The sequence below is a fragment of the Tuber melanosporum genome, assembly GCF_000151645.1.
Source record: "Tuber melanosporum whole genome shotgun sequence assembly, scaffold_19, strain Mel28".
Taxonomy (NCBI): domain Eukaryota; kingdom Fungi; phylum Ascomycota; class Pezizomycetes; order Pezizales; family Tuberaceae; genus Tuber; species Tuber melanosporum.
The window spans coordinates 561,966-589,086 of record NW_003298852.1 but is presented as its reverse complement, the minus strand read 5'-3'; the positions used below and the strand labels follow the sequence as shown (position 1 = coordinate 589,086).

At 46.3% G+C, this 27,121-nt stretch overlaps 6 protein-coding genes; 3 read left to right on the top strand and 3 right to left on the bottom strand.

Moving 5' to 3' along the window:
• Window positions 1-2,867: 2,867 nt before the first annotated feature.
• Window positions 2,868-4,544, bottom strand: GSTUM_00005380001 (uncharacterized protein; the record flags this gene model as incomplete). The annotated part of the gene is made up of 5 exons (XM_002837458.1): window positions 2,868-3,150; window positions 3,232-3,801; window positions 3,857-4,057; window positions 4,114-4,176; window positions 4,255-4,544. The coding sequence occupies 5 exons, from the start codon at window positions 4,542-4,544 to the stop codon at window positions 2,868-2,870; spliced, it is 1,407 nt and encodes a 468-aa protein (XP_002837504.1).
• Window positions 4,545-8,568: 4,024 nt separating this feature from the next.
• On the bottom strand, window positions 8,569-13,315 carry GSTUM_00005379001 (uncharacterized protein). XM_002837457.2 has 10 exons: window positions 13,107-13,315; window positions 12,997-13,046; window positions 12,589-12,908; window positions 12,177-12,512; window positions 11,143-12,109; window positions 10,849-11,089; window positions 10,440-10,794; window positions 9,554-10,386; window positions 9,229-9,498; window positions 8,569-9,168 (listed from the first exon to the last, which is right to left on the bottom strand). The coding sequence occupies exons 1-10, from the start codon at window positions 13,125-13,127 to the stop codon at window positions 8,923-8,925; spliced, it is 3,639 nt and encodes a 1,212-aa protein (XP_002837503.1). The 5' UTR covers window positions 13,128-13,315; the 3' UTR covers window positions 8,569-8,922.
• A 643-nt stretch (window positions 13,316-13,958) lies between these two features.
• On the bottom strand, window positions 13,959-17,868 carry GSTUM_00005378001 (uncharacterized protein). XM_002837456.2 has 11 exons: window positions 17,680-17,868; window positions 17,462-17,614; window positions 17,260-17,392; window positions 17,102-17,193; window positions 16,905-17,044; window positions 16,667-16,855; window positions 15,653-16,601; window positions 15,158-15,597; window positions 14,599-15,097; window positions 14,137-14,534; window positions 13,959-14,077 (listed from the first exon to the last, which is right to left on the bottom strand). The coding sequence occupies exons 1-11, from the start codon at window positions 17,759-17,761 to the stop codon at window positions 14,027-14,029; spliced, it is 3,126 nt and encodes a 1,041-aa protein (XP_002837502.1). The 5' UTR covers window positions 17,762-17,868; the 3' UTR covers window positions 13,959-14,026.
• A 204-nt stretch (window positions 17,869-18,072) lies between these two features.
• GSTUM_00005377001 (uncharacterized protein) lies at window positions 18,073-19,892 on the top strand. XM_002837455.2 has 5 exons: window positions 18,073-18,354; window positions 18,421-19,077; window positions 19,130-19,204; window positions 19,261-19,521; window positions 19,572-19,892. The coding sequence occupies exons 1-5, from the start codon at window positions 18,127-18,129 to the stop codon at window positions 19,626-19,628; spliced, it is 1,278 nt and encodes a 425-aa protein (XP_002837501.1). The 5' UTR covers window positions 18,073-18,126; the 3' UTR covers window positions 19,629-19,892.
• A 521-nt stretch (window positions 19,893-20,413) lies between these two features.
• Window positions 20,414-23,524, top strand: GSTUM_00005376001 (uncharacterized protein). XM_002837454.2 has 12 exons: window positions 20,414-20,656; window positions 20,730-20,814; window positions 20,870-20,916; window positions 20,976-21,033; window positions 21,089-21,202; window positions 21,260-21,391; window positions 21,445-21,566; window positions 21,632-21,843; window positions 21,894-22,273; window positions 22,320-22,682; window positions 22,740-22,918; window positions 22,973-23,524. The coding sequence occupies exons 1-12, from the start codon at window positions 20,556-20,558 to the stop codon at window positions 23,355-23,357; spliced, it is 2,178 nt and encodes a 725-aa protein (XP_002837500.1). The 5' UTR covers window positions 20,414-20,555; the 3' UTR covers window positions 23,358-23,524.
• Window positions 23,525-25,389: 1,865 nt separating this feature from the next.
• Window positions 25,390-27,101, top strand: GSTUM_00005375001 (uncharacterized protein; the record flags this gene model as incomplete). XM_002837453.2 has 3 exons in its annotated part: window positions 25,390-25,595; window positions 25,672-25,909; window positions 25,975-27,101. The coding sequence occupies 3 exons, from the start codon at window positions 25,390-25,392 to the stop codon at window positions 26,980-26,982; spliced, it is 1,452 nt and encodes a 483-aa protein (XP_002837499.1). The 3' UTR covers window positions 26,983-27,101.
• Window positions 27,102-27,121: the final 20 nt, after the last annotated feature.

Here is a 27,121-nt window from a genome sequence, read left to right as displayed (position 1 = left end):
TATTTTTAAAAAATCAAAATTTAATCAAATCAAACCCAGAGTTCATGAGTGATAGTTGATGTCAGAGTATTTTTTTTTTTTTTTTGGCCACTCTCCACTATTACAGTAACCCTAGCTTAGCATACATGACTAAAATAGTTATGATAGCCAAACCCAGAGGCAATGTTTTTGGCCACCTTCCACTATTGCGATAACCCTAAACCATGAAGCCTAGCTAATAAGAGCAACATGAAGTGTAAGTGGAGTGGGAGGTAAACTACTCAAGCGGCCGGATTGAAATCGGAGGTCCCTATCGCAAGGCTCACTTAGCCACCATCTAATTTCAAACTGGCCACTTGGGTACGAGTACAGTATATGATTGGGCTTCGCCTAATTACAAGTCAACTGTCAGGCTAATCGTGTGAAACAAAAACCCATGAACTCTAACTAATTTGAGCAGTTACTTGGTCGTAGTCGGAACCATCCTATCTTTATGAATCGGTCTCCGAGTTAGACAGTCCATCATGGAAATCCTCACCTTCACTCTCGGGGAATGGAAGAGGCAGATTGGGGGTGGGCTTGGAGTTGGCGATATAATTGTGAGATCCGGACGCGCCAGATCCGGTAATACCAATATTTCTTCTGTTTTTAGGACCGTTGTTAGCGAGGGATTCCTAACAGCTATTGTTTATTTGTTCCACCTAGCAATCGAAAAGCTGGAGGAGCAGAAAATAAGGGGGGGGGAATGGAGAAGTGAAAAGCAGTAAGTTACCTATTACTCCCACGCTGATCACTCAAGCGCGATGGATTGTACTCCCACCAATCATGCTCGAGATGTCCAATGCCGAGAAGCCAAAGGATGTCATCACACTGGGGCCCCTCCCAGGTGGCGAGAGGTTCAAAAATCATATTCGGGCACCCTTGGTCCACTATACTCGTTTCAATGTTTTCCAAGTCAGTTCCTGGGCAACATTTTGAAAACAGAATATAATAGATGTTTACACATACGGTATATGAACTTACGATTTGAGGCGGAAACAACCCTGCAGCGGCTAATCACCTTCTCCAGACAGTCTGCCGACATCTCTACATGCCACACAATGTCGCTCTCTCGGCGGCAGGTGATAACCATGCTATGCCTTATCTTCTCGCCTGGGAAGATGTAAGGATCTGTGATTTTGTGTTGATGGGCTGGGCAGAGGAGGTCTGCGATATCCTTAAGAATTCCTTGAATGTCCTCAGGACAGGGTGGAGTTTCGGTTTCGAGAGTTTGAGTGGTGGACATGTTGAAAAGCTTTGATCGGTGTTGTGGTGATGGGCTGTGGTAAGTCGAGATGGTGCGGTTGTGGTGGATTGAGGTGGATTGCGGTGGTGGTAATTTGTGGTATATATATGGGTAGGGTAGGAATTGTAACGTGTTCATTGAGATATGATACATATATCACAAATGGAAGTGAAGAGATAATTGAGGATGTAAGCAACTCGGGCCCTAGGAGAATTCATCATCTGTACGGAGTTTGGGCCAAGTAAAAGGTTGTTTCAAAACAATTCAACTATTATAGTCGGATAGATAATATTATTATTACTAAATCCTAAAGTTGAATGAACTATCATACCCGAGCAGGCACATCCTCAAAGAAGGGTAAATTGTGAACGCTGCCCAATGACATCTAACGAAAAGATCCCACCGTGCGCAAAGGAGTAACCACAACTTAGATATCTGATGAAGGAAGGCACCTTTAGCTGTGAGAAAGCTAGAATTTGGAGATGGGGTTGCAGATTACAGATTTACGACCGGAGGCCATCAGGCACATGAACACGTGAGGTGTATAACGGGGAAGTACTATCCGCAATATTCGTGGTTTGTGGTAATCTCATCCAGAGCATCGTGACCAGATTTCAAGTAGGGCATCACGAGTGCCAACATATCAGAATGTTGCTTTTGTCGTTGCATACTTGGGGCTTCCCCGCCGCGTGGTGTTGTATACTTGTCGTAGGAAAAGGGGTATGTTATTGGCCACGTATGTATTCCTACATCTCGATGCTTTCCCGGATTGTGTACTGATTCGCTGTTACTATTCGCTTCCTTAAGTAGGGATGGTCTTTTTTTCTCCTTTATCGGCACCTACACTTTCTACTCCTTCTTCAATCAATCGACAAAATCACATACCTGCCTTCTCATCCCGCATATTGTAACAATGAGAAACAAGTGGCGCGGTCACATTGTATCACTCGTTTCGATCAAATTCAATAAACAATGCTCTTAGCAGCGGCATTCTGCTGCCCGTTCCGGGACCGAGAAATGAGAACAGTGGAACTAAATTGAGCCCTTTTTTTCATCCTTCAAACTCGCTCAGTCGCGAGCACCTTGTGGGGTAAGTGAGCGAATGGGTGTTTTTTTTGATCCGAATCAAGTAAGCATGGGGTTCCATATATGTAGATATCATAGCTTTCCTGTTTGCATCACAACATTTGAAACATTTATCACGTCGGGCTTCTTTTCAATCATGCATTTCCAGCTAAGGAAAGGACCTTTCCCAGGCCCTTCCAACACAAGCGAACGCCCCGAGGAAAACACCCCCGGAGGTTTATATAACTGCCAAAGTGGAATAGATGTGTATGTGTATATCATTTATAAGGAAGGCCCGCCAAACCAAAAGAGAATAAAATCGAGAAAACCCGGAACAACCCAACACTCACATGGAGGGAGAGGGACAACGAGGTGTTTTCTTTTAACAAAAATGGGTGGTAATTGGGAAGGACAAAAACATTACCACAAAATTATACTACAAAAAGAAGCGAAAGCCAGAAAACTTTCTCACAGTTACTTGGTCCCCCCACGAGATCTATGGCGGGACGTTGACGGCCGAGGTGGTGACGGTGGATATTTATGGGGTCCCGAAAGTATTGGAACTTGGCCCCTTAGCCTTATATGTTGAGAGTCTCTGCGCAAAACCACAGAACTGCTTGTCGTTCCCGGCACAGGGGGTAGTACACCTGGCGTACCCCATCCGGTCCTGGGGCGGAGCGGACTTTCCGCAATAGCATTCTCTTGCGTACTCCATACCAGCCCAGTTGAAGCCTTTGCTCGCGCAGTAGTCGATGCACTTCTCAACCGTGAGGTCGTTGAAGTCCTCCCTCTCGGGGAATGTACGAGAGGTCAAGCTGTCCCTGTTATCCCACCCAGTCAGCATCATTGTCATCACCATTATCAATATGGGGGGTGTTATGGATATAAAGTGATATACATACATGACACATCCAACGTACTCCCAATTCTTAGCAGAAACGTCCGTATAGTACTTCATGGGCGCCCCAATAGTCTCCTGGGAGCCACAGTTGGTATGTTTAACAGCGCGCGCAGGACCGGGTTGGATCGGGTTACACCCGGGAAGCTTCTCCAACCACCCCGTGGTCTGCTCTTCAATCCTTGGGGGCACCATACAATCCTGAGACTGGTTCTTGTCGAAGAACTTGAACACACTGCACTCCTCCGCAGCACCAGACGCCGAATTACACGTATCTATCGCCCTTTGGAGAGCGCCAATGTCCCATCCATTGAAGAAATCGCCGTGCAAACTATACCCGGTTGGATCGCCATTGGACAGGACAAATGGCTGCTTGTTGTCATACCATTGGTCTTTGAAAGCGTTGGTGTTGAAGATGACCTCGTAGAACATTGATACAAACTTCACGGGGTGTGTGGAGGGACATTTCCCGAAGTTAACGTTGATGGGGTAGGACATATGGCTTTTGTGGTCCGGGGAATCGAGGTCCTTGCCGTTCCAGCATGACGGGAAGAAGATTTGGACACGGAGACCGCTCGAGAGAATGTTAGCAAGATATCATGATATATCACAGAGAAAGAGGGAAGTACCTAGGACAGTTGCGGTTAGGGAACTCGGTATATCTCTCCTTCATCCCCTTGGAGCCGCCGCTATAGTCGAGGCAGATGTAGGTAAAAGCGTCGGTTCTTCCACTAACACTAGTGTTGTGACGAAGCAACGGATCTCCAGCGATCATACGGAAACCAGGAGGGAAAGCCTTCAACTTCTCATCAGGGGGATCACGACGTTGTCTGACAAATATTAGCATAAAATTTCTGGTCATGTTTATTCATTTTAGAAGACTTACAGATAATAAATGGTCGCACCACCAATCTGTTCAACAGGGAAGAAAGACCCGTTCTTAGCTTGACTATGAGGGAGCAGAGAGCCCACATATTAGCACCTATCAGGACAAGCAAGACATATATACCCTAGAAGAGGTACACACTAAAAAACATTAGGAATCCAGTAATTACTAAGATCCTGCTTAATAGTGCAGGAAGAGCAGGTGGAAGCCCGAGCTTTCTCGTAGTCCATAGTAAAATTAAACCCATTGCCTCCCATAACAGTGTGCAGGTGCCCTGACACGGCCCCAGGATTGACAATAGGATCATTCCGCTCAACCAGAAGTTTGTTTAGGCATGTCAAGCGCCAGAAAGCAGCCGCCTGCGGGATAAATGTAGTGAGCGCTAATGCAGCGACAACGGAGCCGGAAACCAAAGAAGTTCGCCCAAACATCTCGCTCAAAGATTAAAGAGAAAAATGCTAATAAGGAAAACCGATATAAAAGAAACAAAATAAGTGTCTTAGGAAAGGAGAAGGAGAGGATGCAGTGGAGTAGGTGGCTGGTAGCCTTCCTTTTGTGGGTAGGAAGGACCCTTGTATGAATTTGGGGAAGAAGGCAGAGGAAAGTGAAAGGGAAGGAAGGAAGTTATGGGAGGAGAAATGGGGGAGAGGGGTGGGGATGTGGGGAGAGGGTATCTTGGAGGAACAAAGGAGTGTGGGTTTCCAAAAGGCTTTTTATATCCTTAATTCAAGCTCTTGGATGCTATAGAAGGGCGGTACCCTAGGGTGAATACTATCAAAACCTTTACCAGCAAGAAAATAGAAAAGCCACTAGCGGGAACTGGAGCCCTTTGAAACGAGGATGTCCAGCTTATTTGTACAGACTCTCCTCCACAGCTCAGCTGAATTCAAAGGAAGCAGATTTTCTCCCCCGAAATTCCCATTTAGGAAAGGCTGATAAGGAGTCGGTGGGTGTGCTAGACTGGATACCGGCGTAATGTATGATACTACTATGCCCTTCTCCGCCGCAAGAACGCTTCCTCCCATATCTCTCGACGAAGTTGCTTGGCATTAGCATGGGAATTGGAACGGAGACGGACAGGCAGAAAGGCAGACACTCGTGGTTATCGACAGCTGCCGACTCCGCTGACACAGTACAGACTACCACCCGGCTGCCGGATTAAGGATCACCTGTTCCCCCTCTCCCGACCAGAGTACCTTATCTCGATAGACGCTCGTTTCAAGAAGCCTACCTTACTATTATACCACAGTTACTACTAGCCCCCGAAGAAGTGAAAAGAATAGGAAGAGATGCCCCGAAATAGGACAGGGGAAATCAATTGTGAACTATCCGGGTTTAGTGGGGTGGTGCCTTGCAGTACTCGAGTATCTCGCTTAGGCTTTGGTAACGGGGTGACATGGTACATAGTTTCTTCCTATAGCAAACACTTGAAGATGAAGTGGGCATTTCCAATGGGGAGGCCACAAACTAGTGTGGGAATAGGCTGGAGATAGCACTGGTATGGGGGCTACTTCAACTTCAAGGTGTATAATACATAGAATGCTATAATGCTATAATGCACGATACTGTGCAACATTGGAATAGTCGATTTTCTGTGATTGTGAGAAACAATTACAAGTCCTGCAGAGGAACAGTCCCCGAGGAGGAGTAAAGTTGAAGTTCAAGGGCGAGGAGTGATGACTAATGGCAGATTCCTAGGATGAGAAACGCGAACCCCGCAACTCGTACTCAAATATCTACATCCTAGTGACCCCGGCTTGCCCAATTAATAAAATACGAACTCACTCTAGTATTCCCTTGTGCGAGTATTCGACAGTGCATCCGCAACTACCACGACAATCACACCTCTCCTATATCCTGCTCATACTAGCCCTCGCCCAGACTTATATCGCAAAACCCCCCAATAAGTCAACCTTTTTTTTTGTACAATATATAAATTCCCGGCCCATCATTCACCGACCAAATCCCAAAACCCTGTCTCACCCATCTCTCCACCCCCACCCCCCACCAGCCAAACACAAGTACCGGTAGACTACTTAAGTGTACGGTACCGGCGTCCCCCCCCCTGGAAACAAAATAAAGTTAAACTAAGCGAAAAAAAGGCAATGGACATCTCACTCCACAATGGTGCCGAGATGTCTCTCTCTGCACGTGCATCGTTAGGATCTCTTGGATCAAGGAAAGGGGAGAGCCTTTGGTATTTCACTATTTAGTGCCCAAAGGAGGCGGGATCCATAACGCGTGCAGTGAGCGCGGATACGGTGCAGTAACCATAGAGTATGGTACAAGACGGGTGACCCACCGTAGGAGTGTAACGGGCTTGGCTGGTTTGCCGGAACAAAGGGAAGGGGAGGTAGTATAATAGGTTCGAATCCGCGGAGGACGGAATTTCCCCGAATGCAATTTGCGCACGATGTGGTGTTACCGGTGTGATGATGTGACGCTCTAGAAGAGTGCTTGGATTTTGAAGGCTTTCTCCCTTGCTGATGCAGTATATCAGCGTCATCCATATCATATGGATAGTTAGGTTATTTTTGGGAGATACGGGCCCGGAAGTTAGGGGGTTAACTCAACGATCCGCGAGCTATAATACACCGCTGGGACCGCTGGTACACGCGGAGGTGGTTTTACCCATAGAGCCACAGTATCATATGGGTGATGCACGATATCACACCTGGAGTGGTTATCTACGAGTAGACATGCTCGCGTGGCTGACTGGGTCACGGTAGGCGGCCCGATAGTGTATGGAATGCTCACTACCACGCGCAGTACTTCTACAGTTATGACATCCCTTGGAATCGTATGTGGATCCTTCAACATCCCACAGTGCTGCAACTGCTGTCAACTCAAACCACGATACCTTTGCAGTAGCGACAATCAAATGCCGATAAGATAGCTACCCGTGAAAATGTGCTCGTAGAGTACCTGAGTATAATAATCCGCAAAGTACCGGAGGTACTGTGCGGTAAATAGTTTACCTACTCCTGCTCGAGTGTTGTGCTAAGTACAGTAAAGTACTTGTATAGTACCGCACTGTTCTAACAATCGAACATCCCCACAGAGTGACAATCTACCGTGCAATGAAGTTAACCCCAGCAACCTCAAGACTCGCTACGGTACTCTATTAAATCTATACCAACCAGGAGCTTATTGCGCTACCAAAGCCCACACCTCCCACTCCACCAAGACAGCAAACATTCCCTATCACAACCACATTCACAGCACCAAGACCCCCCCCTTCCCATGCATCCGCCTTCTCCCGCTCGTCAAAAAAAAAAAAAGAAAAAAGAAAAAAAACAGAAGCGATCAATCCGCAAGCGAAAAAAAAAGAAGAAAACACTTCCTTCGCCCCTACCATCTAACTCCCTCTCCCTTCCTTGACCCCTCCCCTCCAATCAGCCCACCAGATAAAGGATAAGGCAGGTACCCACCAAACCTTTCAGGCCGTTTCACCCTATTACAATGCGGTAGCGTACAGCACTGTACAGTACCGCAAATTTGCACTCGAGCACAACGCTGTTCTACGCTTTCCTATTCCCCCCCACCGCAGATGCCATGCATGAGCCGCTATCCGTACTCTTAGTGTCGAAGCATTCATAAAAATAACTGCCATCGTACTCGCACACTACCCAGATCCAAGAAAAAGGGTCAAATTTTGGTGGTATGCAATAGCAGTCCTTTTGAAAAACGCTTCCACATTACGAGCACTCCCGCCCACCCACTCGTGTGAAGTATCTTACTGGTTTGATAGGCACCGTCGGCGTAATAGTGCACCAGTGCTATGGCAAGCTAGCAAATTGTCGTGAATAGGCGCCTCCCCCCAAGGGATGGTTTACCATATCTATACTACTATACGCTGGTAACAGCATTAACCTACCGACCGGTATTGGCGTGACGTGAGTGTAATAGTCCCAACTATCTAGACTACTCGTAGCACCAGATTACCGCACTCCACTCCACTCCATTCCACAGGACAGGATGGATTCTCAATATCCCTCATCACATGCATACGGAGTACCTCCCCCTTCCATCGCACTGTGCCATATGGTAGTCCCTCATATCCTTGGCAGATTTAGTGACTAGTAGACGATATATCACAGATTCTGTTACCTCACCATCTATATACTGGTCCTCTATCCTGCAGCTTCCCGCGGGAAGCCGAAAGGAAAACAAACGAACTAAATAACTAAGGGGATTGATCGTGGTTTCTGAATCTGCAGCTTTTCGGTAGGGAAAAGACATGTGCTGAATGGATGGAGACGGAGGGGCCGACGGGGAGGTTTTGGGACCAGCAATTGACCTCGTGACTGCATTGGACCGGGCTGGACTGGGATGGTCCTGCTGGCACTTGAGTGACACCACGGACAAAGAGGAGGATGGTGGGTGCTGTACCACTTCCCATTGAAGAGGCCTTGGACACAACCGAGCCATAGCGTTCGGAAAGTCTAGCCGCACTCAATTTCATTCATTTTTATATGCTTTTACATTTACCCCCTTAAGATATCGGTACACTTTTACACAAATCGCAAGACACTTCATTTTCAGCCGTAAAACCGCCGAGGAGGCAGAGGGCGGGGCTTCCATCAAAAGTCATCCGATGGAGAAAAAGACGAGTGAAAAGAAAGAAAGAAAACCTCTGTTAACAGTGAAGTAAAAAATAGCAGGAAACAGACAAACCACAAATGTCCAGTTCGCCTATTAAACATTGCCGATCACGAAATCAAGGAAAAGAAAAATACGATGACGACCTTTCCTTTTTTTATACCGTTCCCGGCCCGCCCCAACCACTCTAACCCAACCTACAGATATTTATTGAGCCAATAGCCTGAGCCCTGAAGCCGGTGCTCCAATCTCTGTAACTTGGCTAACCCTGCATATGCTTCCCTTGTACCTCGGGTGGTACTTTGCTCCCGTAAATGGATCCTGTACAAATGGCTGCCCACTATATATAGGGGTGTAGGAAGCCGCGCAGATGTCAAACTCCGCGAACTGATCGTATTCAATCTCAATGGCGTCTTGTCCACTACGCTCTGATACGGCCTTGATTTTGCGCGCCTTCAAACCGTTAGTGTATGTAAAGTCACAAAATGTCACTCGCTTATCGTAAGAACCTACATTCTCAGCATTCTTTCCTTGGCTACTGTTAGCCAACACCCGAGATGCAAAGTGTGCAGCGAGGACATGGTTCTTTTTTGTGTACGCTAGCTTCATCGCAGACATGAGAGCAATCTGTCTGTGAGGGAGCTCAAGGATGGGTTTGGTAAAGTATGCTGACAACTCTAAGTTACGCTTGGCCTGGGATTCGTCGGTCGCGATATCCCTACGCTCCAATTCAATTGACATAGCGATGATGTACTCCGTAGCAGTGCGTATAATCCTTTTTGCCTATCAGTCGAGATTGAGTTAGCAATTGTACGACGCACAGGTGTGAGAGACCAACTTCTTCAATCTCTGACTTGTTCTGCACAGTGGCTAAGATTAGGTTATGCAAAACGCCCCTAAAGATTTTTACCCCTTCCTCTAAGTTATTGGCCTTCATCGCAGCGAATCCCTTCTGTAGGCCATTGGTGCGCACACTCTCCAAATCCCTAGGAATGGCAGGTAAGATTTTCCTGGAGTCTGTCTCCTCAATAGTACGCCTAACATAGTTGACTAATGGAGGAAGGCCAACGGTTGCGGGTAGGTAGGTCTTGCTAGCTTGGTAAATTTCCATAAATCTTGGCTTTAGAGGTTCAAAATTTACGGCACCAACTTGGCGATTTAGAAGCTGCATGGCGGTCTCGAATGATCCTGCTGCCACATGATCGGCAGCAATTGGTGAGTTTCTTGCCCATAACTCTGCCTCACTCATACCAACACCAGCACCGTCGGTTTCAACAGCAAGTTCACCGACTTGCTCCAGGTTGAGATCGTCATCTCCCATATCCCATCCTGCGGCATCTTCTTCTCCCTCCACATCCAAGAGATCTCCATTGAACCCTTTGCCATCAACAGCACCTTCATCCATAGCAAAGCCGTTCGTTCCAGAAGGTGCTTCATCCTCAATCGTCATTGACTCGACTTGACCCAACAAAGCCTTCTCGAAAAATGACTGGGAAGCAGCCCGGAGAGGCCAGTTCTTTTGATGTGTGGGAACTATGGCTTTGGGGGGTGGGATGGGTACGCTAATCTCAGGAATCCTGATATCCTCCTCTGTTAGGCCACTAGCTTCGAGAATTGCCTCGCATTCCTCGTTAAGTCCATGGGCTTTAGCGGTCACATATGCAAGAGGATCTGCAGCGAGCAAACGTTAGCGCATTAGAGTAGCAAGCAAAAGAAACTCTTACATAGATCAATCTCCTTAAGCATTTGGATCCTAGTCTCCACATCCCCGAGATAGATAGCATTTTGGAATCTGGCAGTATAGTCATTGCGGTGCTCGGCGATCTTTGCCATTCTGTTGAGCTTCTCTGTGTCTCCAGTGACAAGATATAGGAACGAAAGTTTGTCAAAGTTCCGGAGTTTCTGGTAGGCCATCTCGACGACCTGGTGGTTACCCTGACTTAGAGCCTCCGCGCTAAGCCTGGTCCAGAGCTTTGGGCGGTCTAGCTCCTTGGCCATTTCAACCGCAACCTCGAGATTCCCGCATTCAATCGCCAGCTCGAATCTAGTCTGAGGGTCTTGCACGAATTGGAGGGCAATCTAGGAAGATTAGCATCGCCCCAACTCGAGAGTGTATCATAATCTATCACTCACCTCCGGGTATCCCTTTTTTTGGAGATAAGAGATGATGCTTTGTCCAACAAGGTTGGAAGTCTTAATTATAGAAAGCATCTCATCATAATTCCTCTTGACTAGAGCAAGCTTGAACCTATATTCGGTAGGATCAATGTCCAAAAGCTTTGGTTTTGCCTGGCGGTCAAGGCAGAACAAACTTCTCCCCTTAACTTTGGTAAGGTATATAGTCTCACCCAAAGTACGAATGATCCCATTATCACTGCAAGAATATTATTGTTAGGCATACGCTCATATGGGGGTAAGATAGCGTACCCATTCAAAAGAGTATATTTAATATGGTTCAGGGTGGAATATAAAAGCACACCGACATCATCCCAGGTCGCGCTCTTAATACGGATAGTCTCGTGGAGAGAAGAAACCTGTTCAAGAGTTTTCGTAACAATAGTAACATTGTGTTTTGAAAGTAACGCCGCGTGGAGCCCATCGTTTGACCACACAACGTATTTAACACCAGATACAGCCAACTCAGCAACAGTCTTCTTCTGTTGGATATCATAGAGAATGACAGTCGAGGGTGCGCAAAGCAATAGACAACCTGTGCCGCCAAAGTATATATCATTGATGTTGGTAGGTGTTTTGATCGTCTTAGTAGTAGAGTTCGAGAGATCTTTGATATCAATAGTTTGGGAACTTGAATTGAAGACCGCAAAACGATTCCGGGCAACGAATACCGCGGAGTTTCCGGTGCCTCGCTTAGTGTCAGTTGGCTCAACGGCGCCAGAAGCATCCTTTGGTAAATTGATAAGCTCATAGGTTCCTCCGTCCGTAGGAGACGTAACCAAAATCGAACGCTCAGCGGGATTGTAAGACAATGTTCTTGGCGGAACCCAAGGTGCGCCCAATTTCTTCAAGGACAACATAGAAGGGCTCTGAATATTTTGTGTGAAATCAAAAGACCGTACATGCTTCTCCTTGTTGACGAAGAAGAGGTTGTTTTGATGAATCGCATATGCCGGTCTCTCCCGCTCTAGCTTGAAGACCATCACACCGTTATCGTGACCAGCCGCGAAGAGATTAATTTCCGGGTGAGCGGCAATGACCCAGAATCTATCATTTTCCCGTTTAAAAGACTGGACCGCAGTCCTCTTATTCAGATCCCAAACTCTAACCGTTTTGTCCTCCCCTACTGATAGGATCAGATCCTGGTGAGGATGGAAGAGACAAGCTGATGAATTTTGAAAGTGGCCTCTACAGGTGTCGACTTCCCAAGCCTTGGTTTCTATACAAGTAGCATCTTAGCTTCTTGCGCTCCTAGTGAATCTGAGTTTACGCCATTCGTCACTTACCACTCATTCTCCACAACTTTACATTCCTGTCATCACCAGCTGAGATGATTAATGGCAAGGTAGGATGGAAGGAGACCCAATTAACACCCCGGTCGTGACCCTCCAGCACAAACTTCACCACTGCATCCGTATTCCCAAACATGTCTGCCTGGTTGGCATTTGCGCGGGCCATCTGATCTTCAAATGTCATTGAAGTGGGTGCCGAATGCTTCTTCCGTAGCCCTGAGATATCCCATACGCGGACGCTCTGATCTAGAGAAGCGCTGACAATTAGATCCTCTTTGGGGTGGAACTGGGCGCACATAGTGTAATGATTATGACCAGTCATTGTGCAAACTAAGTTAATGGGCACTATCAGCAGAGAACCCACAAAAAATCGCAAGTCCACCCCCAAAAGCATAGAGCTCCATACTCAACGACCGATTCTGCCAATTCCATATTCGGATCGTTTGATCATCCGAAGAGGACAGAATCCAAGGAAGCTCGTGATGGAAAAATACGGTCCGAACATAATCGAGATGTCCATTCAGGGTAAACAAGCAGCGGCGGGTCTGATAGGACCAGACTTTAATCTTGTAGTCATCACCCCCCGATACGAAAAGCGGTTGAGTGCAATGGAAATCAATCCCTCGAACAGGTCCATCGTGCTCCTCGAACCGATCTATCAGCGTTCCCATACGGTAATCCCAAAGCTGGATTGTCGAGGTGTGAAGTGAGACAAGAATCCATGGCCTGGATTAGTTTCAATTTCACAAAATCAGTAAGTGACAAATTATTAAAACGATGGCACCGTGGAAAGAAAGACGGCGGGGAGAGCAACCGTTTAGGATGAAATGCAATGCCTTTCGCTCGTGAGGATTTGGATTCGAACTATTTCGTGGAATAAGTGATTTCATTCTTTCTACTGGAGATCCACAGAGCAAATAATACCTTGGTAAGCATAGACTGCATGGTGGACGGTTAGGGGGAGGGGTCGAGGCTAGAAAGGAAAGGGGGGGAGGTATTTCAAGACGTAAGAGGAGGAATACACTAGGCAGAAGAGGGTCTTCTCCTCAGCTTCGGGTATCAAGTTCAGGTAAAAGGGAAAGGAGTTAAGAGGAGGAGATTCAAGTGGAGGCGTGGGGATCGTTACGATGTTGAATGGCTCAGAATGTTGCTGCTATATCCCGAAAAAAGCATCAAGTTTGGAAGTGCGCAAGTGTGTCCTGAACTCAAGGCACGTTCTCAAAAATGCTTACGTGGTAGTTCTCAGCACGGTACTTTTGGGTCCTTTTGGCCTGGTTGACAACACTGCAACTGTTCCATAACCAGCATAGATTGCATTGATTAGTCATACATATAAATATAAAAATGCACGTCCTTTCGCTTTGAAACTGTCACTTTGTATGGGGCAATGGAAGGGAACGGTTGTATCAAACACGTCCTTAGTAAAATCAAACACCGCTTGGAAATTCTGACCCCAACCCTAAAAGTCACGGATGATTTGAACATCCTTCATTATTGACTTCCGGAATACCATGGCAGCCCGGAATATTCCACTAGAGAAATGGAATTATGATATAGTAGTGACACATAAGTTAAGGAGTCACCGGTAGTCTACCGGCTTTGAATACGCCGAGAATCACACTCACTCACTCGATATTCAGCTAACCTCCCCTGACCATAAATATACGGAGTTGAAACCCAAGGCCTAGTGGTAGAGCAAACACCCAGGCTTAACGAAATACAATAAAATGGTGCAGTCACGTTACTAGAGTCGAGAAAGCCTCTTCTGAGGCCTCATTTAACACTGGGGTAACGCTATATTGTCTAAGGAAGACGCAGGAATTCCAACATAGTTCAAATCTATCCTAATCCTCCGGTTCGTCTAAAGAATACCACCTCGCCCGACAGTCAACTGCCTATGAATCTTAGACGTTAGTGTTGCAATAGAGCAATTTCGTAATGGAATCGAGCCTACCTCCTTCCTGACGTTCCGCTTCGGGTCATCGAGGGCGGTTACCAAACTTCGAATCACCTGTCTTTTATACGGAAGCAACAAGTCGGTCCTAAGAGCTCTAGGAAAGACCTTCAAGCACCGCAGTGCTGCTGATCTAATCCTCGGCGGGTTTTCTTCACGGTTCGTACAGGCATTTAATAGCCTTGCGCTCAAAGATGATATGTGCTCCTTCATCGCGTCAGCAGACTCTGTGACGGTAATGAGTAAGGTTTCGATGGTAGCTGATTTGACGTTGGGGTCAGGAAGATCTAGGGATTGGAGAAGGAGGGGAAGAAGTCTTCCAAGCTCTGGGAGGATGACGGCGGGAGGCATATTCCTTAGGATGTTGGAAAGTGCAACAAGATAGTTGGGTTTGGTAGCTACAGAGAGTCAGTTGAGTGATCGGGAGTACAAGATTTCTATTAGTGGGGCTCTTGAGAATACTTGAATCAGCAGTGCGAAAGCCTTCCACGATTTTCGGCACACAAAACGTGAAAATCTTCTGTTTTGTCAGGGGCCTGATGATAGCATAATTGCTTTTTGTTATAAACTCATCATCGCCGAGCAATACTACAAAACCTTTACTTGCTATTGGCCCATAATTTTTGTCTCCTAGCAATGTTACTACCTTCTCAGTGACCTCCGTTCCATATTTGTCACCTCGAACTACTATGGCTTTGGTAATCCAAAGGACAGTCTGCAGTTTTTGTCCAACTAGGTTGTCGTATTCTCGTGAGGCTAATATAGAGCTGGAGACTGATTCCAAGAGATCAGCCGTGATTTTTTGAAGGAGCTCGGAATCCCCTGGCTTTTTCATCCATTTGTTTGCCAATAGGGCAATGAGATATAGGTGTGCCATTCTCTGAGTGGAACGGGCTGTTCGGGTAGCAAGCTCTACATTTTGTTGAATGAGCTCTGGGGTAGACAGGGCCGCCAATACTACCTATTGGATGACACATGGTTAGTTCCTGCTCTACATAATGCCAGAACATGGGAGCCAAACTTCTCGCCTTAAACCTGCTAATGCATAAGTGAGCAAAATAGTACAGCCAGATTGTTCTTTGTTTGCGGTTTGCTGTAAAGGTTTGAAATCGCGTGCAACAATTTCGGCATGCGTCCTGGGTATGTATTCACTGGGAATCCCAAGGACGAAGATATTGATTAGCTGTCGTGAAACATTTATTTGTTCCTCGAACTCCAATGATCTAATTATAATGTTAAACAGACGGCCAGTAACGTCCAAAATGGAATCATTCGCCATTATCCGGAAGTCCTCAAATTCGCTAGTATTATCAACCATCGGAATTATTGTTTTTGTGAGTAGAGGAACCACTAGTCGAGCGAAGTATGCCTTTATGTCTTCCTGATTACTCTCCGGCTGTTTCTGGAGAACATATAAAAGTGTGGAAAGGATTGCTCGGGGATACATTGGGCCAGATTTTTCTTTTCACTGGATCAGCTTTGGTGGCTTGAACGGTCCGGTGTGTTTCTACTTTACCTCTGAGAACGATGTCAAGCTTATTCAAAAGCCGAGTTAAGAGAACCTGGAATACAGCTCTTCCTGAGCTTAACTTGGCTAGTGCTTCCAACGTCGCAGTGTATGGCTTTGATGGATCTGCTTCCTTTTCAGAATCGGGAAGTTGTGCCATAAATGCAGGGAACGTTATGTCCATTATGAGGTTTGGCTTTATCTTCGAGATATCCTTTAATCCTTGGAGTGCTAATTCTTTGATTTCCTCTTTCTCTTCGACTTCTAACAAAACCTGATCAAAGTATTGCACAACCATACCTATTTCGTTCTCTTGAAACAACCTCCGGGTCGTGCATAGCAAAACCAATCCCTTTAATGCTGTGATTCTCAAGCTCACCTCCTCTCGTAAGCTGCCCATAAGCGCTTGCGAATACATTTCAAATAACTTGTCAATGTATTCCGTAAAGGGATTTGAGTGCACCTGCTCTGACGTTGAATCTCCCCATGCTCCAAATGTTTGAAGAGAAGACTGAAACAACATGTTCAAGATCTCCATGAGTGCCCGCTGCTTGGCCAGGCTGTCTGCATCGCCGTGTATTAAGAGTAGTGCCGGCATAGTCTTTTCTACTATGAACAAGTGTGCTACTGTGCTGGCTGTTGCTGATTTGGATAGGATATTCCCGGCAGGCTTGGCTTGTTTTTGCTGGGGTTCTTGTAGAAGCTTTAGGCACTCTTTAACTATGCCACTAAGATATCTCGCTAACGGAGAGGCTGTGGGAGCTGAGAATTTTAACCCAAAGGAAAGCGTCTCCGCAATAGCTCGGATAGCTAATAAAGCTTCGGTTGCCAATTCATCTTCTTCTGTGGAATTGAGGACCTCAAATTTAACAGCATCCCATAACTGCGTAGAATGTGTGGAAATTGTTTGTGGGCCATATGAGAGAGCACAAGCAGTTATAGTTTGAAGAACATCTTTCTATAGGGTTCAACAGGTTGTAAGCCACACTTCAATGGAAATAGAATGAAATATATGACACTGACCTTAACACTCAAGGAGGTTGAATCTAGTTTCTCAATAAGCTGAGGAAATGTGTGTCCTGCAAAGTACTTTGTTGAAGCAATACACTCTCTAAGCCGAAGCTTTAGGTCCTGGGCTGTTATCCCATATGGGTCGTCCGGTGGTGGTTTGAATGTTATTGGGAAGTAGCAATAAACCGCATCAAAAAGAATCTGCGATAAAAATTAGCTTGAGAGAATTTGACGGATATCCATTACTGACTTCGATGTGTGGGACGATATCAAACTCAACGAGTATCACCTTGACAAGAGAGAAGACAATCATCAGATTCCGTGGATCCTTTTCACCCCCGACCAATTCGGTAAAGCCAGTGACAAATTTACCACCCATGGCCTTTAATACTATAACCAAGCTGTCAGAACATAAGCTCTCTCAGCCACAAAACCCGCTGAGCTTACCATCACGTCGGTTTGCCATTAAACTGTCAATCAGGGTTAAGACTGCAAAACGAGTTCCCTGCGGGTGTTTCTGTAGATCTACTTTGCATATGCTTTTGTACATGTCAGTCCCTTACTGTACAAGTTCACTAAAGCCCAGTGCTATAAGGATTCTATACGCGGAAGAAACAAGAGTAGCCTCCTCCCTTCCAAATCTCGATGACTTTTGAAGGGCGAAGAGGCCCTGAGATGTTTCCCTAAGACCGGTTTCGTCCTCTAAACGATCGCATAGAAACTGCGCAATCACGGCCACTTCGAAACATATTAGATTGACGTAAGAACGCGATGTAAGGGGGATTTCCACAGAGAAGGGATTGAAACCTTGCTGTCGCGATAGTGCTTTAGGGTCTAAATACCCCAAAACCGAAGAGAGGTACCCGATGGCTTTTGCTCTGGTAGTTTTGTCATCGTCTGTCAAATATTCTCCGAGAGATTGGACAAGATCCAGAAGCTTGAGTTCTTTATCCTGAATTTCTAGAATATTGTATCGTAGAGTTAGTTGAGGTTGGATAAGATCTTGAGTATTCAATTGAACGCACGTTTTGCGGACTCTTTTGATATCCTATTCGCTTCCGTGGGGTCTTTAGCGACGTTGAGAATATAGAGTCGTGGGGACAGCATTGAGAGAGTGATGGGTATACGAGGTGTGAGAGAATGTATGCAAATAATAGTTTCAGTACTGGTAGCTGCTTGTATTTCTCGTTCTCGGTGCAGGTAGGCTCTGGAGAATTTTCGGTGCAGCACCCAAGAGATGCCCCTCGTCTGTGTGACTAGTTTGAGCTATCGATAAGAGCCTCAAACCAGCAAGGAAGTGCTGCTGAAAATCTAGCCACCCCTCTTTGCCCTCTAAATTAGGTCTAACCTCATTGGGAAAATTCTTGGCGTAAAACATCGCTGGGCGGATTCCCGATCCTCCTTAATTAAGTTGTCCTAAGGTTCTTGATCCCGGAGAGCGAGTTCTACACCACCAGAAGAATAAAATCACTATGGATAGCGACGGCGACCTCAGCTCTATCGACTCGGCCCCAGACGCCAGAGTTATAACTACTGCTCTTCGTAATGCCGTCCGGAAACAGTTTACTGAAGACCCTTCTAGAACAACAATCAAATATATTAGAGCCCGCGTTGAAAATGAGCTCAGCCTAGGCGACGACTTCTTGAAGCGGGACTCATTTTGGAAAGCAGAATCCAAGTCGATCATTGAGGACGAGGCGGTATGTTTATCACCCCAGCGCTATTAATACTCACGATTTCTGATTTATAGTTAACGCGTCCCTTAGGGTAAACAAAACGCTTTGGCAGAAGCCGCAGAGCCACCAATTCCACAGAAAGAACCTACTCCAGAAAAGCAATCTCCAGCCAAGGCCACAAAGAAACCTGCTAAGAAGGGAGCTTCGAGACTAAAAAAATTGGAGGACGGGCTCGGCGACAGTACGATTGAATATCCTAAGAAACCAGCAAAAAAGGAAAAAGGTGTAACTTCTGCTAAGAGCACCACCCGCAAAGCAATAGCAAAACCTTCGATACTTGAAGACGGAGATGAAGATGAAGATGGAGATGTACAAGCGAAGGCTTCTAGGGAAGACACAACTAAGCAGGCAAGCGAATGCGAATTTTCCGAGTTGGATACGTCCCCTAAGAGGGCAGCAAAAAGAACGAAGAGTTCTACAAAACCCATTACCCTTAAAAAGGCTAAGAAAACGCATGAGGTGGCGGTAGAGGAAGAAAATGCTGAAAATGGAGAAGGCAAAGTTTCAGCAGAGGAAACCCCGGTTGTCGATGAAGACCCTGGAAATGAAAGTGAAATGTCTGTGGTATTGGACCCGGCACCGCTAAAGAAATCGAGATCTCAAAATCCAGGCGCAGGTAGCAGTAAAAAACAAGGGAAAACCAAAGTAACTAAGTCACGCCCTAAGGAAAGATCGAAGAAGGGATCGGTAGGTGATATGTGAAGGAAATTGTGGTGGTTACTGTGCTAACGTCGAAAAGTCTAAGGCAGATAGTAATCTCAGTCCTGACGAGGAGAAGATAAAAACGCTCCAACAGTGGTTGCTCAAGTGTGGTGTATGTATGACTTCTATCTACTTGATTGCCGTCAAAACGCTCTAACGCTGCGTTAGATCCGCAAATTCTGGTCAAAAGAATTGGCGAAGTTTGAAACCCCTAAAGAGAAAATCAAACATCTCACGGGCCTACTCACAGATGTAGGCATGACACCCAGATACTCCAATGAAAAGGCCAAAAAAATCAAAGAAGAGCGGGAGCTGCAGGCTGAAGTTGAGGCTGTCCAAGAAGGTGCTAGATGGGCGAAAATGGACAATGGTAGAGTAAATACTAGGTCAACTAGGAGCGCTCCATCTGTATCAACCGTAGAGAAGAAGGTTCACCTCACCCCTTCCCCCCGACAATTATATTCTAATTTTGAATACAGCAAATCCGTGGAATGGAAGATCTCGCTTTCCTCGATGACCAAAGCGACTCTGATTGATGCTATTAACTAATACATTGTTCTTTTATTATACCCTCTTTCTTTTCTCATGCTGGCAGCCTGCCACCATTAATGATCAATGCCTGTTTGGTGTTTATCCTGTTTTATTTTTATAATCTGCTCAGGTTTTTGTATGATGGTATGCCTGATATTTTTGTTGGATTAGGGGCTATGGACCTTCAGACCAATTTAGTTCTGCGGGGTAAGGATTTTGTGTGATTTATAGCGTATTTTTCTCTACAGTACAGAGTAGTTTTCCCTTTATAACATCGAGATGCTATCTACCGATTTAATACTTTCGTGGGCGCGAGTCTTTGTGCAGCATAGCTGAAGGCAGCGATAGAAGTTACGAAGAATAGTAAATTGTAAAACTTGGTTCCCTCCGTGGTATATTAGTTTGTATTTCTCATTGCAGGTAGTGTCTGAGGTTTAACCAACCGCAGTCCTGCTGTAGGCACTTTCCTCCTGTTCGCTCCTTGAAGCAGCGAATAGCTTTCGCAAATTTGGAAGCTCGAATGATGCCTAGATACAATTAACTTCTAAGCAATGTTCCAAAATAAATCAAAATCTAACTCACCATCACAGATTCTATTGTTAACTCAGATGGGTAATCTAGGTTATCTCATTGCAGGAACACAGGTGATGATTGTTGATCAGAAACTCCGGATGTTACCCTGCGGTGGGGGGCCAAGCACGTGCTAGCAGGTTAATGAGCTCTTGTTGCTGCCTGTCCCTGTCTACTTTTCGGATTGCGCTGACCGCAACCATCCGTTGACTTACATTCCCACTTTACAACAAGCACAAGCTTAACGACTGGACCCACTTTTCAAGTCTTGATTCCGTCAAATCAATCTTCCGGCTATTACTATCATCAATACTAGTTACGCTCATTCTACCTAGTAACTGACTCTTCAATCCAACACCGCCATGGCGGCCAACAGAATCAGGAGCATGTTCCCGGTTGCCCCACGAAAGGGAGAAACCTTCGAGCTGAGGACCGGTTTGAACTCACAGTTCGCCCATGAGAGGTTAGCTGGTGACTCTGTTCCTTTTTCCTTCCTCAGTCTCTGGTGGCAATTTACTAAGATGGCCTGTTCATAGGAAGGATGCAATCAGGAACACTATCGCTGCTATGACATTGGGAAAAGATGTGTCGGCTCTGTTTCCAGACATTATCAAAAATATGGTGTGATGCCCATAAATTTTTTTACAAGAGTATACTATTAACGCCGCACGGCTAGGCTACTGGTGATCTCGATCAGAAGAAGCTCGTTTACCTTTACCTAATGTTCGCCTCTCTTCACTAAGCAGTCTATGTGTGTACAGGATTCTAACATTATATGCCAGGAACTACGCAAAGACACATCCAGACCTCTGCATTCTAGCCGTTAACACATTCGTACAGGTTCGTCAAACTTTTAGGCTTTAGCACCAGAAGTTTCTAATTTCTAAGATTACAGGACTCTGAGGACCCAAATCCATTGATAAGAGCATTGGCTATCAGGACTATGGGCTGTATTCGTGTCGACAAAATTGTTGACTATATGGAAGAGCCACTACGGAAAACGCTAAAGGTAAGCGACTGTGTCACATTAGCACAGGAAAGCTAGACTAATGACATCTGGTAATAGGACGAGAGCCCATACGTAAGAAAAACGGCAGCTATCTGCGTGGCAAAGCTTTTCGACCTTAACCCATCTTTATGTTTGGAGAACGGATTTCTTACAACTCTCCAGGAAATGATTGGTGATTCAAATCCCATGGTGAGAAGCACTTTAGGTAGCGATTCTAACTCTTGCTAAACTTTGCCCGCCAGGTGGTCGCAAATTCTGTGACAGCTCTTGCGGAGATCAATGAGGCTGCTCCAGAGACAGAAGCCCTAGCTGTTACACCTGCAATTCTTAAGAAACTATTGATGGCATTGAACGAGTGCACAGAGTAGGGCTTCCATGATGCGATTTATTCTCGTTTGTGTTTTCACAAACTAACAATAATAAAAATAGATGGGGTAGAATAACCATTCTTACCACCCTTGCTGAGTATAAAGCGGCGGATGTGAAGGAGGCCGAACATATCTGTGAAAGAGTAGTGCCACAGTTTCAGCACGTGAACCCTAGTGTGGTGCTTGCTGCTGTCAAAGTAGTGTTTCTACACATGAAGGTGATCAGCGCAGAGCTATGTCGCCAGTATCTTCGGAAAATGGCACCGCCGCTTGGTGGGACAATTCCGCATTGGGGGTAAGGAGTTTTAGCTAATACAATCTAGTTACTCTCGTCTCTTCTCAACCAGAGGTACAATACGTTGCTCTACGAAACATCAATCTCCTACTCCAAAAGCAACCAGATATACTTACAAAAGAAATGCGGGTCTTCTTCTGTAAATACAATGATCCACCCTACGTTAAGCTGGAGAAGCTCGAAATCATGATTCGGATTGCCAATGAAAAGAATGTGGACCAACTTCTCTCAGAACTAAAGGAATATGCACTCGAGGTAGATATGGACTTTGTGCGGCGGGCGGTACGAGCCATTGGACAGTGCGCAATCAAGATAGACAGTGCTACAGGCAAATGTGTTAATGTACTGCTAGAATTGATTAACACCAAGGTGAACTATGTTGTCCAAGAGGCAATTGTCGTCATCAAGGTACGTTCTGCAACCTCGGAATGTCTGTCGAGCTAACACGAAACAGGATATATTCCGGAAATATCCCGGATATGAGGGGATTATCCCTAAGCTTTGTGAAAGTTTGGATGAACTTGACGAGCCAAATGCTAGAGGATCGTTGATCTGGGTGATTGGTGAATACGCCGAAAAAATTAACAACGCCGATGAGCTACTACAAACTTTTATGGAAGGTTTCAAGGACGAATATACTCAAGTGCAACTGCAACTGTTAACAGCAGGTGTAAAGCTCTTCTTGAAGAAACCACAATCTCAAGCAGTCGTTCAACAAATTCTTCAAAGTGCGACTTCAGAATGCGACAATCCGGATATCCGAGATCGAGCATACGTCTATTGGCGCTTGCTTTCTAAAGACCCTGAAGTGGCTAAGGTGAGCCTAGTGGATCACCTCCAATGCATAAATTTATCATTACTGATCTCATCGCAGAGCATCGTCCTTTCCGACAAACCACCTATTACCTCTACGATCCAATCGCTACCGGTTGGGCTTCTTGAAGAATTACTCGGGGAGATATCGACTTTGGCCTCTGTTTATCACAAGCCTGCAGCAACTTTTGTTGGGCAAGGAAGCTTTGGGGCCGACGCTGTTCAAAAGAGAGCTATAGAGTGAGATTTCTCATACTGTTTAATGATCTATGCTAGTGCTGACCTCCTCTATAGAGAGCAACTTCAGAACGCCCGCGAAAACCCCATACAAGCTTCTGCAGCCGCCAAAGGGCAAAACATGGAAAACCTACTTGACATTGACTTTGATGGAGCAGCACCCGCAAGTGCATCTACTCAAACGCCTCAACCAGGAGGCCTAGAATCGCTCGTTATAGACTCTCCCGCTCGTGTGGCTTCACCAACATCACCTACCAGTGGCACGGGTAATAATCTGGACGACCTTCTCAGTTTATTCGGTACGGAATCCGTAGCACCTGCAAACGGCAGCACAAATAGTGGAGTATTGGCTGGACTCGAAGGATTAGGCCTCGGTTCCCAAGCAGCATCACAACCACAACTACAGAAGAAAGCAAACGAGGATATCCTAGGCCTGTTCTGATTAAGGGAATAGGGGGTTTGTGTTGATAGAATTCAGAATTTGATGACAAGGCGATATCTGTGTGCACCGGAGACTAGAAGTCTACGTTTAACCCTAATTAATTTCTTATGCTGTACATTCTTGTCTGTAATTTCCTAGGCTATCATAAATAAGAAAAATGTTAGATGTGGGTTCTGTCGTCATCACAAAGTATCACTCGCAGCCCGGCGCTTCTTGGATTTAGTGATCATCCGCTGCTCAGACCAAGCTTGGTCTCCCTTCGCAACAGCAATAGTCCTACCCTCTACCAGCCTTTTCTACTCCTTTACCGTTAGGCTACCCTAGTTCTTTCCCATCCCTTCCCCTCTCTTCTCCCAACTCTACTGTCATTCCTTATTCAATCATGGCATGCCGCTTTCTCATCATTTCTCATCTCTTCTTTCGTTTTATTTCTCCATGTTTTTTATCTACCGCCGATCTTGGCTTCCCTTCTGCTTTCTTCCCTTCCTTGATCGGAGATACAAACCCATTATTGCCCATGTAGACTATTAAGCCTCTTTTCTCTCTCTGAACATCGCTAAATGTGCTAGCGCGCGACGAGCTCCCGCACAATAAACTTGCTGGGGTTTTTATCATTTAGGGATCAAAGCTCATTCCCACAGTGGTTCCGCCAGTGAAGTGATTATGAAATCCCAATAAGCAGCGTTTGAATGCTCCGACCACTACACACAGTCAGTCACTAGACCGAAGTCTTGGTGAAACAAAATCCCACCTTGATCAAGATCAAACGGCTGCCATATTAACTGATCAAATTGAGTATCTCCGTGCAGTGTCCTTACATGGCATCTACTTTGAGACAGAGGCTCCCTGGAAAGTCCAGTCAGTAACCAGGCAGGGGAGGGAGGGGAGATCGTTCCAACTGCTGTCAAGAAGCGCCAAGCTCCTGTTAACCGTTCTCGTACGATCAACCCCGAATATGTCTGTCTGCGGTCAAACTTTGCTAGGGCGCTATCTAATTTAACGGTTATTCTTCTAATTATTGGAGGACCCCCTACAAGAATTTGTAAAAATCTGTAAAAATCTGGAAGTTAGAAAATAGCTTAGATCAAATTATTCCCATATCAAGGTATGGTTTCTAAGTATGATGCCCGGTTTTTTTTAGGTTTTTTTTTTTCAATCCAGTCGATAAATTTATGATAGGGGACGAAGGGAAAATCAAGCAAGACAAAAATATTATTGCCTAACGATCAATTCTCAGTCCCTGCGAGAAACTTGGTACATATATACAATCTGGCCGAGGCACTCCCAAGCCGCCCTGGACCGTGGGGATGGGGCGAGATCATTCCGTGTTTAAGTGCTTGTAGAACTGTAGAAGCTGCTACGGCTCTTATGCTGCTCTGCAAGACTCTGATGTAAAGCGACGAGAAGGGTAGAATTCTCTTATGAAGAGAGTGTTTCAGGAGCACTGTGAGATGTCTTAAATTTCCCTTATTCTCTTTTCCACAAGATGTCGTGTTAATATTCTCACCAGCTATCTAATTTGCTCGAGTGCAGTACTGTTCGAGAGCAAGGCTGGCTCCAAAAAAAAACGAGCAGTCAAGGATTTCATGAGAAGCTCCAGAGGGTTATACTTCATCATGGAAATAACAATTTTAATGGATAGAGAGTGATTGGTGTGTGGGTATGCAATGGCTATCCCGGCATACAGGTATTGATCGCTCATGACCTAAATCTCAATATGCCATGCTTGAGGATTGATAATATGTCATGGGGCATACCCATTCCTGCCTAGTTGGTTGCTCGCTGACCAATGGCGTAGGAGTGTGTACTATCTCGCACAGTACTCGGGTAAATTAGGGTGCTCAAGTACGAGTACAATACTCGTACGAGTAGAGCTTTGCCAAAAGGGCATACCGGTACCCCACCAAACCCGCTATGTCTTGTCCGGGTAACTAACCGCTCCACCCCTGTCGTCTGATCTTCAGCCGCAAAACAGTTGGAGAGCATCAATAGTGAGCCCCACGTCCAATTCCCACCCTTCACAACTTCTACAATGCCTTTAATCCGATTCTGTCCCTCAACCTCTCTAATCACTCGGACCACCTGCCCCAGTTTCTGCATACTATCAATCCCGGTCACCACCCTCCGCCGGACAAGAATAAGAGGCTTTTCCACAAAAGCGTACAATCTGGACCGTCCGGGGGACAAAGTTCGCAATGGCATTATTGGCGGTACCATTGTTGGTGCGCTTGGGTTCTCGTTCGTCACCCGTGTCCCCCGTTTTTGATGCGATTGACTCAATTTTTTTTTGACTGATGATGGGTTGGGTGGGCAGATATCTTTACTTTACAGATACTCGCTCCGCCGTGCACAAGTACCAGGTAGTACCGCTCCTGAGGCTGATATACAGCGGTGACGATATCCCCGTGGATGCTGGTGGGAAGGGATCGGGAGCCGAGAGGGCACACGAAGTTGGATTGAAGGCTTTGAGGGTACTGTACAATTTGGGCTTCGGTCTACGGGAGCGGGGGGCGCACGAATATCTTGCGAATGAGGAGCTAGGTGTAGAGGTTGTTCCCTTTCTAAGCACAAGCCCCCCTTGCCGTCCGCGGTAGCTAACGGTGAAGTGTTATCCTAGCTATTCGGCCACAACCTCAAAACCCCCCTCGCAATCTCCGCCGGCTTAGACAAGCACGCGGAATGTATAGACCCTCTCTTCAATCTCTCCCCGGCGATCTCCCTGCTCGAAATCGGCTGCATAACGCCCCTGCCCCAGGAGGGCAACCCGAAACCGCGCATGTTCCGTCTGCCCACCTCCAGCTCCATCATCAACCGCTACGGCTTCAACTCCGTTGGTGCCGACACCGTTTCTGTTCGCCTGCGCGACCGGGTGCGCAGATACGCACTCAAACACGGACTAACAGAGCGCGAAGTCCTGGACAGCACCGAGATCCCCGCGAGCCTCTGGCCAAACCGCTTACTTGCCGTGCAGATTGGGAAGAATAAATCCACCGTAGAAACGGACATGGAGGCTGTCAAGAGGGACTACATCACCTGCGTGGAGAAACTGGGGAGGTACGCTGACATCCTCGTCGTTAACGTTTCCTCCCCCAACACTCCCGGATTGAGGTCCTTGCAGAAGCGCGAGAGTCTGCAGGAATTGCTAGCTGTCGTAGTGCTTGCGGCGCAGAAGGCTGACAGGAAGGTCAAGCCGAAGGTTGTTGTCAAGATTTCCCCGGATAGCGATGGCGTAGAGGATATCAAGGGCATTTCCGCCGCTGTCAAGTTCGCCGGCGTCGCAGGGGTCATTGTAGCGAACACCACTGTCAAGAGGCCACTGAGCGTGCTTGCCTCGCCGCAGGTATCTGAGGAGGAGAAGAGGGTGTTTCACAAAGAGATTGGAGGACTCTCTGGACCGGTGCTGCTGCGGAATATGTTGAAGCTTGTCGAGAGGTATTCCAAGGAGCTTGGCGATAACGCTGTTGTTTTTGCCTCTGGAGGGATCACCAGTGGGAAGGACGTCCTAGAGGCTAGGAAACGTGGTGCTAAGATTGTCATGGGGTACACCGGCATGGTCTATGATGGTGTCGGCTTCTTTGGCAGGATCGCAGGAGAAATGAAGAGGGTGGTGGATGGTGGAAAATAGAACCTATCGCGTGCATATGCTGAAGGCTTCTTTTTTTTCTTCCAGGTACAGGCCCATTTTTCCCCTTTGCTTTGTCTTTCTCTCCTAGTTTGCAGATATTGTACATAATACCCCCTCCGGCTACAAATTCATCGGGGCT